General features: G+C 50.9%; 2 protein-coding genes across 4 annotated transcripts; one reads left to right on the top strand and one right to left on the bottom strand.

The window, feature by feature from the left end:
* Nucleotides 1-2,211: 2,211 nt before the first annotated feature.
* On the top strand, nt 2,212-8,144 carry LOC121595726 (protein brunelleschi). Of its 2 annotated transcripts, none has more exons than XM_041919914.1 (5): nt 2,212-2,950; nt 3,020-6,026; nt 6,100-6,587; nt 7,530-7,737; nt 7,811-8,144. In XM_041919914.1, exons 1-5 carry the CDS (start codon nt 2,758-2,760, stop codon nt 8,058-8,060), a joined length of 4,146 nt encoding a protein of 1,381 aa, XP_041775848.1. In that variant the 5' UTR covers nt 2,212-2,757; the 3' UTR covers nt 8,061-8,144. The 2 variants fall into 2 exon arrangements, with proteins under 2 accessions (XP_041775848.1, XP_041775846.1); XM_041919912.1 differs by having other exon boundaries at nt 3,017-6,026.
* Nucleotides 8,145-9,174: 1,030 nt separating this feature from the next.
* On the bottom strand, nt 9,175-13,265 carry LOC121595727 (V-type proton ATPase subunit H). 2 transcript variants are annotated; one of them, XM_041919915.1, is made up of 8 exons: nt 13,070-13,265; nt 12,686-12,767; nt 12,179-12,584; nt 11,381-11,605; nt 10,815-10,949; nt 10,177-10,739; nt 9,992-10,105; nt 9,175-9,912 (listed from the first exon to the last, which is right to left on the bottom strand). In XM_041919915.1, the coding sequence occupies exons 1-8, from the start codon at nt 13,116-13,118 to the stop codon at nt 9,834-9,836; spliced, it is 1,653 nt and encodes a 550-aa protein (XP_041775849.1). In that variant the 5' UTR covers nt 13,119-13,265; the 3' UTR covers nt 9,175-9,833. The 2 variants fall into 2 exon arrangements, with proteins under 2 accessions (XP_041775849.1, XP_041775850.1); XM_041919916.1 differs by lacking the exon at nt 11,381-11,605 and having other exon boundaries at nt 13,070-13,262.
* Nucleotides 13,266-13,643: the final 378 nt, after the last annotated feature.

Here is a 13,643-nt window from a genome sequence, read left to right as displayed (position 1 = left end):
GATAGCGGAATAGTCCAACAACTTTTTCTTTGCCACAACAACCGTTGTCGGTCGAGGCCTGTCTGTACCACATCGGGGTTTCAATAACTTATTGATAACCCATAGCAGGATAATAGTAAGTCATACGTATGGGTCAATTTGAAACTTGAACACACGGTCCATTTGGAACTTGAACCCATGGTTGGCATGTTGTTAAGTCGTATGAGTTGACGACTGTACCACGAGTCCAGCCGATAGTCAAACATACTGAGAAAGAAAGTGGACCATGGTTTCTAATGTAATGGAAACAGTAACATTTACCACATATTGCATATATAAAAAAGGATGGGCTATGAACCGGGATAAGAATTGGATAGGAACCTGTACCAAGATAGCAACACGGTCATATAGAGTTTTAATTTAAAAAAACATCAAAATATAAGAAAATTGATTATCTACATGTGCATGAAAACCTTTAAATGTGCCCTGCAGTCAGTCTAAGTCAGTCAGTCACATCTAAGGTTCTGTTGCCAAATCCTGCAACCGGGCCAAATTAACTAGTCCTATAACAAATGTTACAAAAAGGTTCTCATTTTCAATCTCTCACTATAGAGCGTTACTTTTTCACTCTATAGTGAGACAATGTTGGTTAGTGAGTTGATGTTAGGTGCAGATAGCTTGGATGATTTTTATACCGTATTGGTTTTTCTTGCACACTTTGCACCAACATAGCGATTCATTGATGTAGGCGTTGGACGAAAAACGACAAACCATCAACAAACATACGTATATGAAGTTGTGTAAGGCCGCAAATACACGACGCGAAAAAAAATTGTCGAAGGGAATGTCCCAGAATCCTTGATTATTGTAGGACGTGGACGTGAACCACTTTGGTCTCCGACAAATCAGAATCAGTACACCGTCAAAGACTCCAAATAGAATTGGCTGCAGCAAGCTGTCGAGAACCTCAAAGCGCTACGATTTATTAATCAGTACCTGTGCGAAATACGCCGCGGAAGGCGCTGACGATGTTTCCGAGTATGCCGCATTTAGCCAACTTTGAGCAGATACAACCAGACCTGCTGTATGACGGACAATGCGCCATATCTGCTGCAGAAATATTTTCCCTGGTGAACGTGAAGCACTCTTATGCTTTCGATGTGCTGGACAACATATTATTGTAGTAAACGTGAACCTATTGATCAACGAACTACAAACGGTGTAAGATGTAATTAACGCAGCAGTGGACAGCTACGGGTTGACAAAACAATCAATCCGAGAGGAGACACATACTGGACAAATATTTTTCCTTGATGGTCCTGGTGGCACTGTGAACCCGTTTCTGCTTGAAACTATTTTTGCGTACACGCGAACTTGCTGGACGCTGGAACAGTTCCTATAACATCCGTGTACAGTTAGCACAGGCTGAATTGTTGAAACAGGCATCACGGATCGTATGGAACGAGACATCCATGAGCAGCCGCTATGCTCTAGAAGCTCGCGCCTTGGATCGCGTCCTGCAGGATGTTATGGGTAATCGCCAAACGTTCGGTAATAAGGTGCTTCTACTATTTGGTGATTTCCAACTTTTATTATTTATTGCAACAGGTACACCACCCATAATTTAATTTGTAGTATATTAAATAGAAGAAAATAATATAAGCAAAGAACAAAATTTGTTTACAAAGGATCCAAAAACGAAATGATTGAATGATGTAAAGTTCTTATATACCGCTCAATAAACGTTGCGTAGCCGTGTAACCGGGCCATTTTAACTAGTAGCTATTCAAAGTAGGCTTGATTTTTTTATGATTCGTTTGAAAATAATCTTTTTAGTGCTTTCCAAAATTTTCATAGCAAACTGACTCTCATAGTTTTGAGAACTGTATATTACACGTCTACCATACATTCTTCAGAATTTTTATATGAATAATTAAAAGATAAACCAGTTTCGATTTGAATAAAAGCGGTTGCCGGGAATAAGGTGAAGGTGGGCTAATGTTGTACACATAACATAAATCAAACTGTAATTTCATTTTAAAAGGATAAGACAAGGAAATGCAAACATTTAATTAAAGATGTGCCATTTTCAACTAAATAAAACACACAAATTGGAACCATTTTCTGCATAAAAAAGGGAGTTTTTTTTATTTGAACAATATCGACACCCTATGTCGACAATGTCGACCCAGCTGACACTGTCAACGTCAGCTGTCAACGAAACAACTTTTGTTAACGCGTTATCAAAACACATCTCGTCACTTTCCAACTTCTCTTCTCTCGGTTGCGAATTAATTAGGGCTCCGTGTGTGAGTGTGTGTATATAATTTAAAGGTGAAATCCGTGCTGGGAAACCGAAATTAGCACCCGAGAAAAGGGATGAACTGCCGCTCGGTCCAGCGGTCCGTGTAGAGGGGCACCACCACCACCAACACCACCGCCACCACCACCAGGAAGTATGGCCCTGCTGCTGCTGCTGCATCGCGGATAGTGCGTCCCAGGGCTGTGGCTATCGGGTGGAAAGATGATGTGTCCCGAATGCTAAAGGCGAAGGGGGCGAAATCGCACACTGCACAGCATCATCCTCCACCCCCCCTCCTTATCTTCAGTAGTGGTCCAGCGTTTTCAGGGGGGAGTATTTATTGTGGTTGCATCGCTCGCCCATCGTTCGGCGTGTGCTGCGCGGCGGGGACAGAAAGGCGAGAAAACGCGACAGTGTAAATAGGAGCAACCAAGCCAGAGTGAGGCAGGGAGGGCGCGCGAGTAAATGAGAAATAAATGAGATCCTCGGTAAGCTACATGTTATCGCAAGGACCGGGAGATCCGATTATGGCGCATCCAGATTATGAGCAGCACCATTACCACCATGGTTGTTTGTTAATCCTGGTGCGAGGTATCGGTTCCTCGAAGCCACGGTCTTTGCAGCGCGTCTTCGAGCGGGTGCAGCGTGTTAACAACGTTAAAATACCTGGTTAGTGTAGAGGGTGTAATGGGTGCAAACGAAAGCATCAACTAAAATTTCATTGTTTCTGTGCAGCAGATTCGACGGGCACGACGAGAGATATCTGGGTGCGGTACATACGCGACCATCCGGTGGAAAACAACGACTGGGGCGACTTTCAGACGCACCGCCGGCTGCTCGGCCTCATTACGGTGGGCAAGTTCGAGGCGCAGAGCGAGCTGAACGAGCTGTGCCGGGTGCACGAATCGCTCAAGGTGAAGTACACGCACACGCTGTTCGATTCGCGCTGCCTGCTGTTCGGCCCGAGCACGGACGAGCTGCAGAAGCTACAGAATGGCGCGGGTACGAACGGAACGGACGGTCGGCCGGCCGGGCCGCCGGCCATCGAAAAGTGCTTCCAGACGCCGAGCAACTTCAAGAGCCGGGCGTTCTTCTACCCCGAGAACGATCCGTGCAGCAACCTGGAGACCAAGATTTCGGAGTTCATCACCTCCATCTACTACATACTGGAGCTGAAGCGGATGGAGAAGACGCGCGAGAAGCTGGAGAAGGCACCGCTGCTGCTCGCGCCGTTCGAGAAGAAAGATTTCGTCGGGCTCGATCTGGAGAGCCGCAACAACCGGAAGCGCTGCATCGGGCGCATGACGAAGCACCTGGGCGACCTGACGCTGCAGGCCGGCCTGGTGGCCGAGTCGCTCCACTTCTTTCACGCGGCCAGCGAAACCCTACGTGCCATAAGTGACTCGCTGTGGTTGGGCGCGGCGAACGAGGGCCTGTGCGCCGCGTCCGCCATACTGCTCTACCCGAACTTCCGCTACACCATGTCGATACAGCGCAACTCTAGTCTGCAGGAGAACTCGTCCTCTCCCCAGAAGTTTAACCTCGCCCGGAACCAGCTGTACACGGGCAGCTACAATGGCGACAGCTCCTCGACGCTGAAGCACAAAAAGTCGGACATGGTGATCAATTTAAGCACGTCGGCGGACGCGGCCACCGTGCTCGGGGCGGATAAAACGTCCGCCTCCTCCAACTCGTCCGCATCGTCGATCAGCTCGAGTCTGTCGTCGGGTTCGGCGGGCAGTGGGACAGCCAGTGGCTCCTCCTCGGACTCGGGCACGCTGGTGAACAAGGCGGCGGCGGCGGCAGGCAGCGGGCTTGCGCCCAAGTTCCCGGCCAACATCCTGCAGCCGGACGAAATTACCGTACGCTATCGGGATGCCATCATCAACTACAGCAAGTACCGGAACGCGGGCATCATCGAGACGGAGGCAGCGCTCAAGGCGGCCCGCATCTGCATCGAGCAGGGCAAAAACCTGGACGTGGCCATGTTCCTGCAGAACGTGCTGTACATCAACCTGAACATGACCGAGCAGCAGCGGGTGCGGCGGTTCGAGGTGCTGACCGATCTCTACCAAAAGATTGGCTACAACCGCAAGGCGGCGTTCTGTCAGCGACTGGCCGCGTGGCGTCACGTCGCCCAAAGCAACAGCAATCCCGACTGGGGCCAAAGCTACCGGCTGATGCTGGAAAGCTTCTCCGGCCACAAGCTGTCGCTCGAGCCGAACGAGGTGCTGGAGAACAATATGGGCTGGCCGGTGCTGCAGATCGATCTGCTGCAGCAGCTGGTCGGGACGGCCCGGCGGCTCGGCCAGTCGGCTCTGGCGACGCGTCACATGACCTTTTTGCTGCAAACGATGTGGAAAAATCTGACGCCACTGGAGCAGCGGGAAATGGCGCTGCAGCTGCAAAACCTGAGCGCCCAGTGCGAGGGAGCGCCGGTGCCGCTGGTGCTCGAGAACGGCATCGTCATACCGCCGGCCAACCTCACCGACCTGCCGCACTGTACGGGGCTGCTGGTGAAGGATCTGCCACCGCACCTGCGGCCGGTCAAGATCGTCGTTAGCAAGGTGGACAGTGGGCCCTTCCTGTTCACGCCGATCCATTTCAGCTCGCTCGATCGGCGCGGTGTGGAGCGCGACGATAGCAAGATCACGTTCGACTGGGTGCAGCACGACGTGTGCGAGGTGAGCCTGGCGCTCACGAATCCGCTCCCGTTCGAGCTGCAGGTATCGGACATGCGGCTGCTCACGACGGGCGTTGTGTTTGAGGCGTTCCCGCAAACCGTCACGCTGCAGCCGAACGCACTCACGAACGTCTCCCTGCACGGTACGTCGATCGAGTGCGGCGAGCTGGAGATACAGGGCTACAGCACGCACACGCTGGGCGTGAAATCGAACTGCCGGCTGAAGCATATGCTGCACCGCAAGGAGCGCCATCTGCCACCGTGCTACAAGGTGAAGGTGATACCGGCGCTGCCGAAGCTGGAAACGAAGACGAGCCTGCCGCAGACGGCCACGTTTAGCGGCATGCCGAACGCGGACTTTGTCACCACCTCCGCCAGCATCACGCTCTACAACGGGGAGCGGGGCGAGTGCACGATTACGCTCACGAACGCCAGCAACATCCCGATCGAGTACGTGGATGCGACTTTCCACTCGACGCTGGACGCTTCGCTGCAGAATCGAATATTTCAGCTAGCGACGGACGAGCTGCAGCAGAAGCTACCGATTCAGCCGAACGCAAGCATCGATTTCAAGCTAGTTATCTTCGGGGAAGCGGATTTCCTGGGAGCGCTCACGGCCGGACCGGGCCAGATCGGGGGCTACCCGCTAGCAAGCAATCCGGACGGGATGAATAGTGCTGGGCCGCAGAGTTTAACCGTTTCGCACGGCGGAGGAGCCGGCCCGCTAGCACTGCCGGGCGGCGGTGGACCGTTCCTGTCCGGTGGTAGTGGCAATCCGAGTATACCGAGCCGCATTAGCTCACCCACGAACACGCACCGGAGGAATGAGCTGCTGACGTCGAGTTTTCGATCGTCCCACTCGGGCCATTCGTCGCTGGCCACGCTTAGCGTTGGCATCTCGACCGGGCATGTGCCGCGGCAGCTGGACGCCCAGCTCCGCTTCAAGTACTCGGGCGGGGAGGGACTGCAGGAAGGTTTCTGCCGGCAGTGTGCAATCTCGTTCAACGTGGAGCTGCTGCCGAGCGCACAGATCACCAACTGGGACGTGCTGTCGGCGGAAATGTAAGTAGCGCTTTGTACCAATGTTGAAAAGAGCGGCCGTTATAATGTGACATTTTGTGTTCCCGCTTTACAGACCATCCCAGTTCTATCTGGTGCTGGACGTGGTGAACCTAACGGCGCAAGAGATGTCCCTCAACTATACCTCCAACAAAACAATACTCATCGAGGCGAAGGAAAGCTGCCGCGTGCCCGTCCCGGTGCAGCGATGCCCGCTCGAGCGCATTTTTGCCGCGGTTGCGGAGCATCAGCAGCAACAGCACGGTCATCACCTGCACCACCATCACCATCATCACCATAGTTCGCACCATCATCAGATCCATTCGATCGGTAGCGGTTCGGCGGACCATCACACCATGCCAAGTATTCTGAGCGGCGTTGCCGGTACGAGCACAAGCGACAGCTCCGACCTGACGGAGCGCGTCTGCTCCGAGCACATTTCGGAGAATGTGAATCTAAAATGGTCCCTGCCGGGGATCGACTGCCACGGGACGGCTTCGCTGCGCGGTATTACGCTGTCCCCGGCCATGCTTGATTTGGTGACCGTTCCTCCGCTCGAGTGGGGTAAGTGAACACCAGTGTGGTGGTGCTGAGTAGTGATGGGAAAAATGATCGTTTCGTTGGAATCGATTCCGGATAGTAGGTCCGGAAATGGGGTGCGGAATCGAAATTGGTTCCAGAATGGGCTCCAGAATCGAAATTGGTTTCCGGAATAGGCTCCGGAACCAATAACAGTTCCGGATTCGGTTCCAGGTTCGGCTCCGGAACTGGTTCCGGAATAGGCTCCGGAATCGGAATCAAAATCGGATCTGGAATCGGAAATAGCTCCGGAATCGGAATTGGATTCGAAATGGGAATCTCCATAAGAATAGACATTTGAATCCAATGATGCTACGTATTGATAGCCGCAAAAAATCCAAATTTTCCTGTAAACGATCCATTCTCATGGAGATTCCCGGACTGATTTTGCTTCTGAAACTTCTTATTTCAATTCAAGATCTGATTCGCATTCTGAACCTTATTCCAATTCTCTAGTCAATTCTGATTACCAGGTGGATTCCGATTCCGAAGCCGATTCTGATTCTGGAGCCAAGTTCGATTCTGGAATCGATTCCGAAGCCTACTACAGAATCGGTTCCGGGATCGGTTCGGGAATCATAACCAGCTCCAGGATAGAAGTCGATTCCGGATTCAAAATCGGCTCTCGAATCGGAATTGGCTCCGATATCAGCATCGGCTTCGAAATTGAAATCGGAAGCCAAATCGAGAACTGATTCTCATTCTGGAGCCAATTCCGATTCTTGAATCGATTCCGGAGCCGACACCAGAATCGGCTCCGGATGCGGTTCCAAAATTGGCTCCGGAAACGGAATCAATTCCAGCATCGGAATCGGCTCTGGAATTGATTCCGAACACGGTATCGGAATCGGATCGGTCCGATTCCGAGCTCCCCCCACTAAGTGCTGACAGTTACAGTTACTAACGCTTCCGCGTCTCTCCCCGCAGAGGTCAAAGTGGACGATCAGGTGGTGGCCCCACAGTCGGAGGTTTCGTGCGTGACCGGCCAGTTTCTTAGCTTTAGTATTAGCATCTGCAATCTGTCGGCGTCGGTGCTGCATCAGGTGCAGCTGTCGGTGCAGTTCTATCAGGATTATCAGAACGGTGTTCAAAACTATCGGCTTGAAACGCGCGTCACAATGTCCGGCCCAAACCAGTAAGTGTGTAAGCTGTTAGTGTTGTTTTAGCCATGGTTTGACCCCCTCCTTTTCTCCCTTTCCCACTTCCAGCATACTCATTCCATCGCTTAACAAAGACGAAAAAGCGTTCCACAAGTGCTCGGTACTGTTCTTCACGCCCGGCCGGTTCAAGGCGGACATTCAGTGCCGCTCGCTCAGCTCGACCCTACAGCCGCCGGCCACCCTACTACAGCGGACGGATGAGCTTGGCGGGCCGACGGCAGCACCGGGCCCGGACAGTGCATCACACGTGTGGCGGTTTATTCCACCGATTGAAATAACCGTCCTCGATCAGCAGTAGTGGATTCGGGCTAGAATTAGGGCCGGAAACACACACACACACACACACACACGGCAGGATCGACTGGTGCGATCCGTACGAGAACAATAATTTGGAAAAATACACAGGACGATCTATATATATATATAGCTACTTCATTAGATATATATGTGTGTGTGTGCGTGTGCATAGTACTCAACACACACACACAGAGGCATACGAGGCATATAATTGTTGTAGCGCGTAACGGCTTAACTAAGATACACTACAAACACACTAAACACACACACACACACACACACACACACACTCTGTACCTTTGTTTTCGAGAGTGAGAGGGAGTGAGCTTGAAGCTGAATGTTAGTTGCATGTCGAACTATATACACTCGCGGTATTAATTGAACAGCGAGCTTGAAGGGACAGTGTGCTGATGCTGCTAGGAATTAGAAATGCTGTTTGTATGTTGTGTGCAGAATTTGTGTTATATTAAAAAAAAAAAACAACAACTTGTAAGCAATATGAATAGGAAATTATCTCGAAACCAGCACTAGGAGTAGTGAGCGGAATGGGGCGTGTTTCGGATCGCAACGACAACCTGTAAAACGCTACACACACCACGGTCTAAGAGATCGGTGGACGAATGGAACCCGTTTTGGGAGGGTGGTTAGGTGGGTTTGATATTATGGGATACAAAGCAAATACAAGCAAAAAATACGACGGGACAAAACGATCAAACGGTGACGGTGCCGGCGAGCGGGGGAGGGGGGGGGGGATAACAGGGGCATTTTGGGACAGTGAAACAATCCGATACAATGGGCCAGGGGAAGTAAGCGCTGTAAAGTTAGTTTACATATACTCGTTGATAATTAGAGGGCGAGGGAATCGCGACGAATCGGTTAAATTAGTTTAACAAAAAAAACTTCTGTTTTTCCTTGTTTTTTTTTTCTTCTTTTTGCTCGAGAAAAAAATGTGAATGTTATTTATGAAAATAAAACATATATGCCAGAAGCAGCTACCTCTCTCTCTCTCTCTCTCTCTCTCTCTCTCTCTGGATCACTACTAGCAACCACTAGTTATTACTGAAACGATGAGAAATCCCCCTTTTTGTGTTTTTAATTTAAAATGTGCTTTGTGCTGTTTTTTGTACGTGTTTTATTTATGTTCGTCGTTCGATTAATACATCTATCTGCTTTTCGCACCTTGATCTCTCTATACTATGTATGTTGCACTTGATGAAAACAAATAACTATCCCTTACTTAGCCTAAATATATATGCCGGGTGAAGAGTTGTTGTTTTTTTTGCGCTAGCGATCTCTTTTGCGACCTCTTGCTTCACACCGGTGTGGGGAGAAAACAAAAACGTAACATTTGCAATAGTAATACATTATAAAGAGGGGGAAGGGGAAAGGGGCGGCTGTGTTGTATGTTTGTTCGCGCGCCAATTCATCATTATCATCATCATCATCGTCGGCAGACGGACGGCGAGGACTGTGCCGATTGTCTGCTTAATGTACCAGCCATAAGGATATTTTATTTACACACGCGAACACGCTCCAGCAGCGACCAGGAGGGCGCATGGGAGCGCAGATTGAAGGAAAGGTGTTGTGTAGTGATGGCGTTTGCTGTTGGAACACGTTTTCGAACCATTTTTGCAAATTTTGTCCACGGTATGGAATGCTTTTTGTTTTTTTTTTTTTCATTTTCGTCTGCGCGACGGCGGCATGCGTTTTGCGGGGAGGACTTGTGTTCCGTCCAAGGCTCCAAGCAAAAGGATGAATAATGGGGGGGAACGCCTTAAGCCTTTCCGCTGATCGGGGCATTGCCCTGAGTAGCCTTCTCGCTATCTTTTTCCAGCTGCTTTCCCAGGTACTCCCTGGAAGATGGTTTTAGAGGGGGGGAAGGGAAATGAGTAAGCTTTGTTAGGCCGAAACGGGGGGACTAAGAACACTTACCAGTTGTGAACCATCAGCTTCTGGACGGCCAGCAGTGCTTCGTAGCGTACGTTCGGGTCTTCGTGGGCGAGCAGTTGCATTACCAGCTGCTTGCCTCCCAGCTGCTCAATGACGCTGGAGAAGAGCATGAAGTTAGTTATTTTCTCGTTCTATGGTACATAACAAATTGCATAAAAAACACCTACTGTTTGCCTCTCGGGTAATGGCGCACGTACTCCCCAATGTCGTAGCTAGCGACCGACAGCACCAGCGGATCCTTGGACGTCTCCAGCAGATGGACGAGAATGCGCAGCAGCTCGTACTGCTTCTCGTTCAGGCGCTGCGCATTTTCGCGCCAAAACTTGGCCGACTTGTGCACCGGCGACCACTCGAGCCGGGCACTCTTCACCTCGGTGGCGTACTCGTCGAACGAGCTCAGATCCTGCACCGAGTTCTGCAGCTTCTCGGTCAGGAACTCCACGTCGCCCGTAATGTCCTCGTCGTCGAAGCGGCGCTGCTCCAGTATGGTCAGCTGCTTCATCACCTTGCACTGTACCATCGCGATGCAGTGCTCCTTCGCGACCTGCGCATCCTCCGGCTTCTCGATCAGGTTGCGGAACACGGCCAGTATGATGCGCGTGACCTTCTCCTTCGCACAGTCGCTCAGGATGTCCGCCAGGATCGGGATCACGTTGAACTTGTTCATCTTCTCCGCCAGCAGCGGGTTGAACGTCAGCACCCACAGGCAGAACACCAGCTGGTATTGAACCTAGACAGAGGGGAGGATAACGATTGAGTAAACAAATTCGTTGCGCATTTCGCCTGCCAGCAATGGTACGCGCACCTGGAAGTTGACACGCGACGAAAGGATGCTAATGAGCGTGCTGATGCCGTCGACGGTGACGAAGGCGAAGCGGTACTCATCGACGCGCAGCATCATCTGCAGACAGCGACCGACCGACTGGATGTACTCGTTGTTCTTGAAGTAATAGAGCGGTAAAGGAAGGTTAGTATCGGTTCGCGGCAGCGGCATCCGGCAGGCGTCCGTTCCGATTGCCACACAGATATATGAGCGGAGTGGTGAACACACGCAATTTATGGGACACCCTTGCACAAACATTGATGAGGACAGAGACCAACGGGTGTCGATTTTGTTTTTTAGTAAGGCATGAGAGAAGCTTCCAAGAGGGCATTTGAGAGTGGTTACGTTAATAATAATTGTGCCTAGAGTAGTGGTACTAGTGTGTGTGTGTGTTTGGGGTGCTTGTGTCCTATTACAGACCGCATTACACTACCGCCAATCGAGTACACAGGGGAGGGAACGGGGGGTAAGATGGAGTCAGCTATGACGGAACGGGGGTGGGTGGGTGGTAGTGCATGTGTGTGTGTGTTCATCTGTATTCTGACTACCGTTAGGGTCACGTGTAGATCTTCCTTGGCGCGATCACGCTGCGGATCGTCGATAGCGCTCGATATCTCGCGGTACCGCTCCGCGATCTGATGCTGGTGGCTGTTCGGGGGGTGATGCGCCTCGTGCCCATGATGCCCATGCCGGTGATGGTCATGGTGGGAGGCGGCCGCTTCCGCCTGCCGCTTCTTTTCCGCCTCCTCCATCTCGTGCAACAATTTTTGAGCCTTCCGTTTATTACCGTGTAGTAGTAGAAGTAGTAGTGGAGTAGTAGTAGTAGTAGTAGTAGTAGTGGAGGATTACATTTCCAATAGAATGTAAAATATAAAATCATCATTATCAAGGTTCTGTACAGAAAAGGTTTGTTTGAAATTCATCCAAAGCAACCAAACACAAAAACCAATCACACACACACACACACACACACATCCTCGGACGAGGTCACATTCACAAGCGGCACCCCCAATTGCCTCAGAGGTGTGTTAAAGAGAGATAGAGAGTGCAACAACGCAAGACACTTGAATATATGGGCCAAATAATGGTTAGTGTCAAAACAGGCGTAACTAAGGCGCGCCCTTCGCTACCGACGATCGAAGGAGGCACGGCAAAAAAGCACATCATTAAAAGGGGTTTTTAGTAAGGCACAGTAAGGGATTAGCCCGAAGAACAACAAACCTCACTCCTAACGCTGTTAGTAAAATGCCTAATAGTAGTAGTAGTAGTAGTAGTAGTAGTAGTAGTACGTCATGCCAAACTAGAGTAAAAATCGAACGGCCACACCAGGGCGCAACGAAACTTACGGCAACGGTCAGCTGATCCTTCAGCCACTGCAGGTAGAAGTGCAGATCGGACTTGGGCATCTGCTCCTGGCCCCAGCAGGCCAGCTTGCCGACGACGCGCGACGCCATGTTGACGATGAACCCGTCCTGCCGGTTCAGCAGATTGAGGAACGGGGCCCACACGCTCTCCTTCCTCTTGTTGGCGTAGTCGTGGAAGATCTGTACGCGCGTGCGGTCCTCCTGCAGCAGATCGTCGATCAGCACCAGTATGTACTGGATCGTTTGGTCCTTCGACACGTGCGACAGCATGTTCAGCAGCGTCTTGGCGCACTGCGGCGCATTCTCCTGCAGGTAGGCGGCCTGCGCTTTCTTGTCCTTGTCCAGCGAGCTGACGCACGCATAGTCTTCCTGCGAAATCATCTGCGACCTGTGCGAGCAGGGGGGAGTGGAAAAGAGAGGAGCAGTGTCGGTCAGCTGATGATGAGTATGGGAAATTCCGGTCCCCTGTGACTGTGGTTGCGCACTTACTGCATGTACGAGGACCAGTTGGGCTTGGTCTGGCGGATGTCTCCCGCCTGCTGCTGCAAGACGCTCGTCGCCGCAATCATATCTGGCGGTGGAAAAGAAACAACATCACGTGATGGAATTTAGCTCGTCTTAGGTAATAATGCATTTTCGGGCCCACTCGATACGGTCCCCCGGGGGAAAGGTTTTGGCCCTAAAAGGAAGCACTGTGAAGGCGATGCTTTGGCAAATGTTTGACTTGCAAAACTAATGCGCATCAAAGGATACGCCATCGAGAGAGAGAGGGAGCGGATGATATCGATTAGGGCCACTAGAATGGTTTGTGGAAGGGGGCGCGCAGTAGTATGGGGCAGCAAAACAAAGGCCCCATTCTACGGGGCCACTTACCGATTTTGTCGTCCGGCAGGGACGACATGATGTCCTGAACGTCGGTCATGTTGCACCGGGCGAGCTAGACGGGCAGAACTTGGCAAAAGTCGGGCGACCACGGGACGGAGAAACCGTACAACACTTTACACTTCGGTGCAGGTGAAAAATACGAGACAAATATTTGTGATCATATGACCTGAAGTGAACAGGGGAACCGGTTGGTGCAGGTCGGACTGTTTGACACATGACCCACGGTCGTGCAAAGTCAAACTGTCAAGAGGTGGTTTTTTGGGTAGTTTTATTATCTTATTTTCAATGATAAATTACCTGAAGAAGAGAAAAAATCTTAAATTGAGATTAAACACTGAATGAAAAGCATTTTTAAGCAGTAAAAAGAATTATTTATTATTAGACCATTTTGGATTTGCTACGGTAGGGAATGGTATGACCTGGCCTACCCGCAGTGCAAAGCGATCGAAAAATTCACTGGATTTGACATATTTCACTCTATCGTTCTCTTTTCCTCCTATGGCTGCCCGCAGTGCAAAGCGCCCCGATGCGCAAAGCGACGGAAGAAATCATGCCGTTCGGA

This window comes from Anopheles merus, chromosome 3R (genome assembly GCF_017562075.2).
Source record: "Anopheles merus strain MAF chromosome 3R, AmerM5.1, whole genome shotgun sequence".
Taxonomy (NCBI): Eukaryota; Metazoa; Arthropoda; class Insecta; order Diptera; family Culicidae; genus Anopheles; species Anopheles merus.
This window is presented reverse-complemented; position numbering and strand designations above follow the sequence as displayed.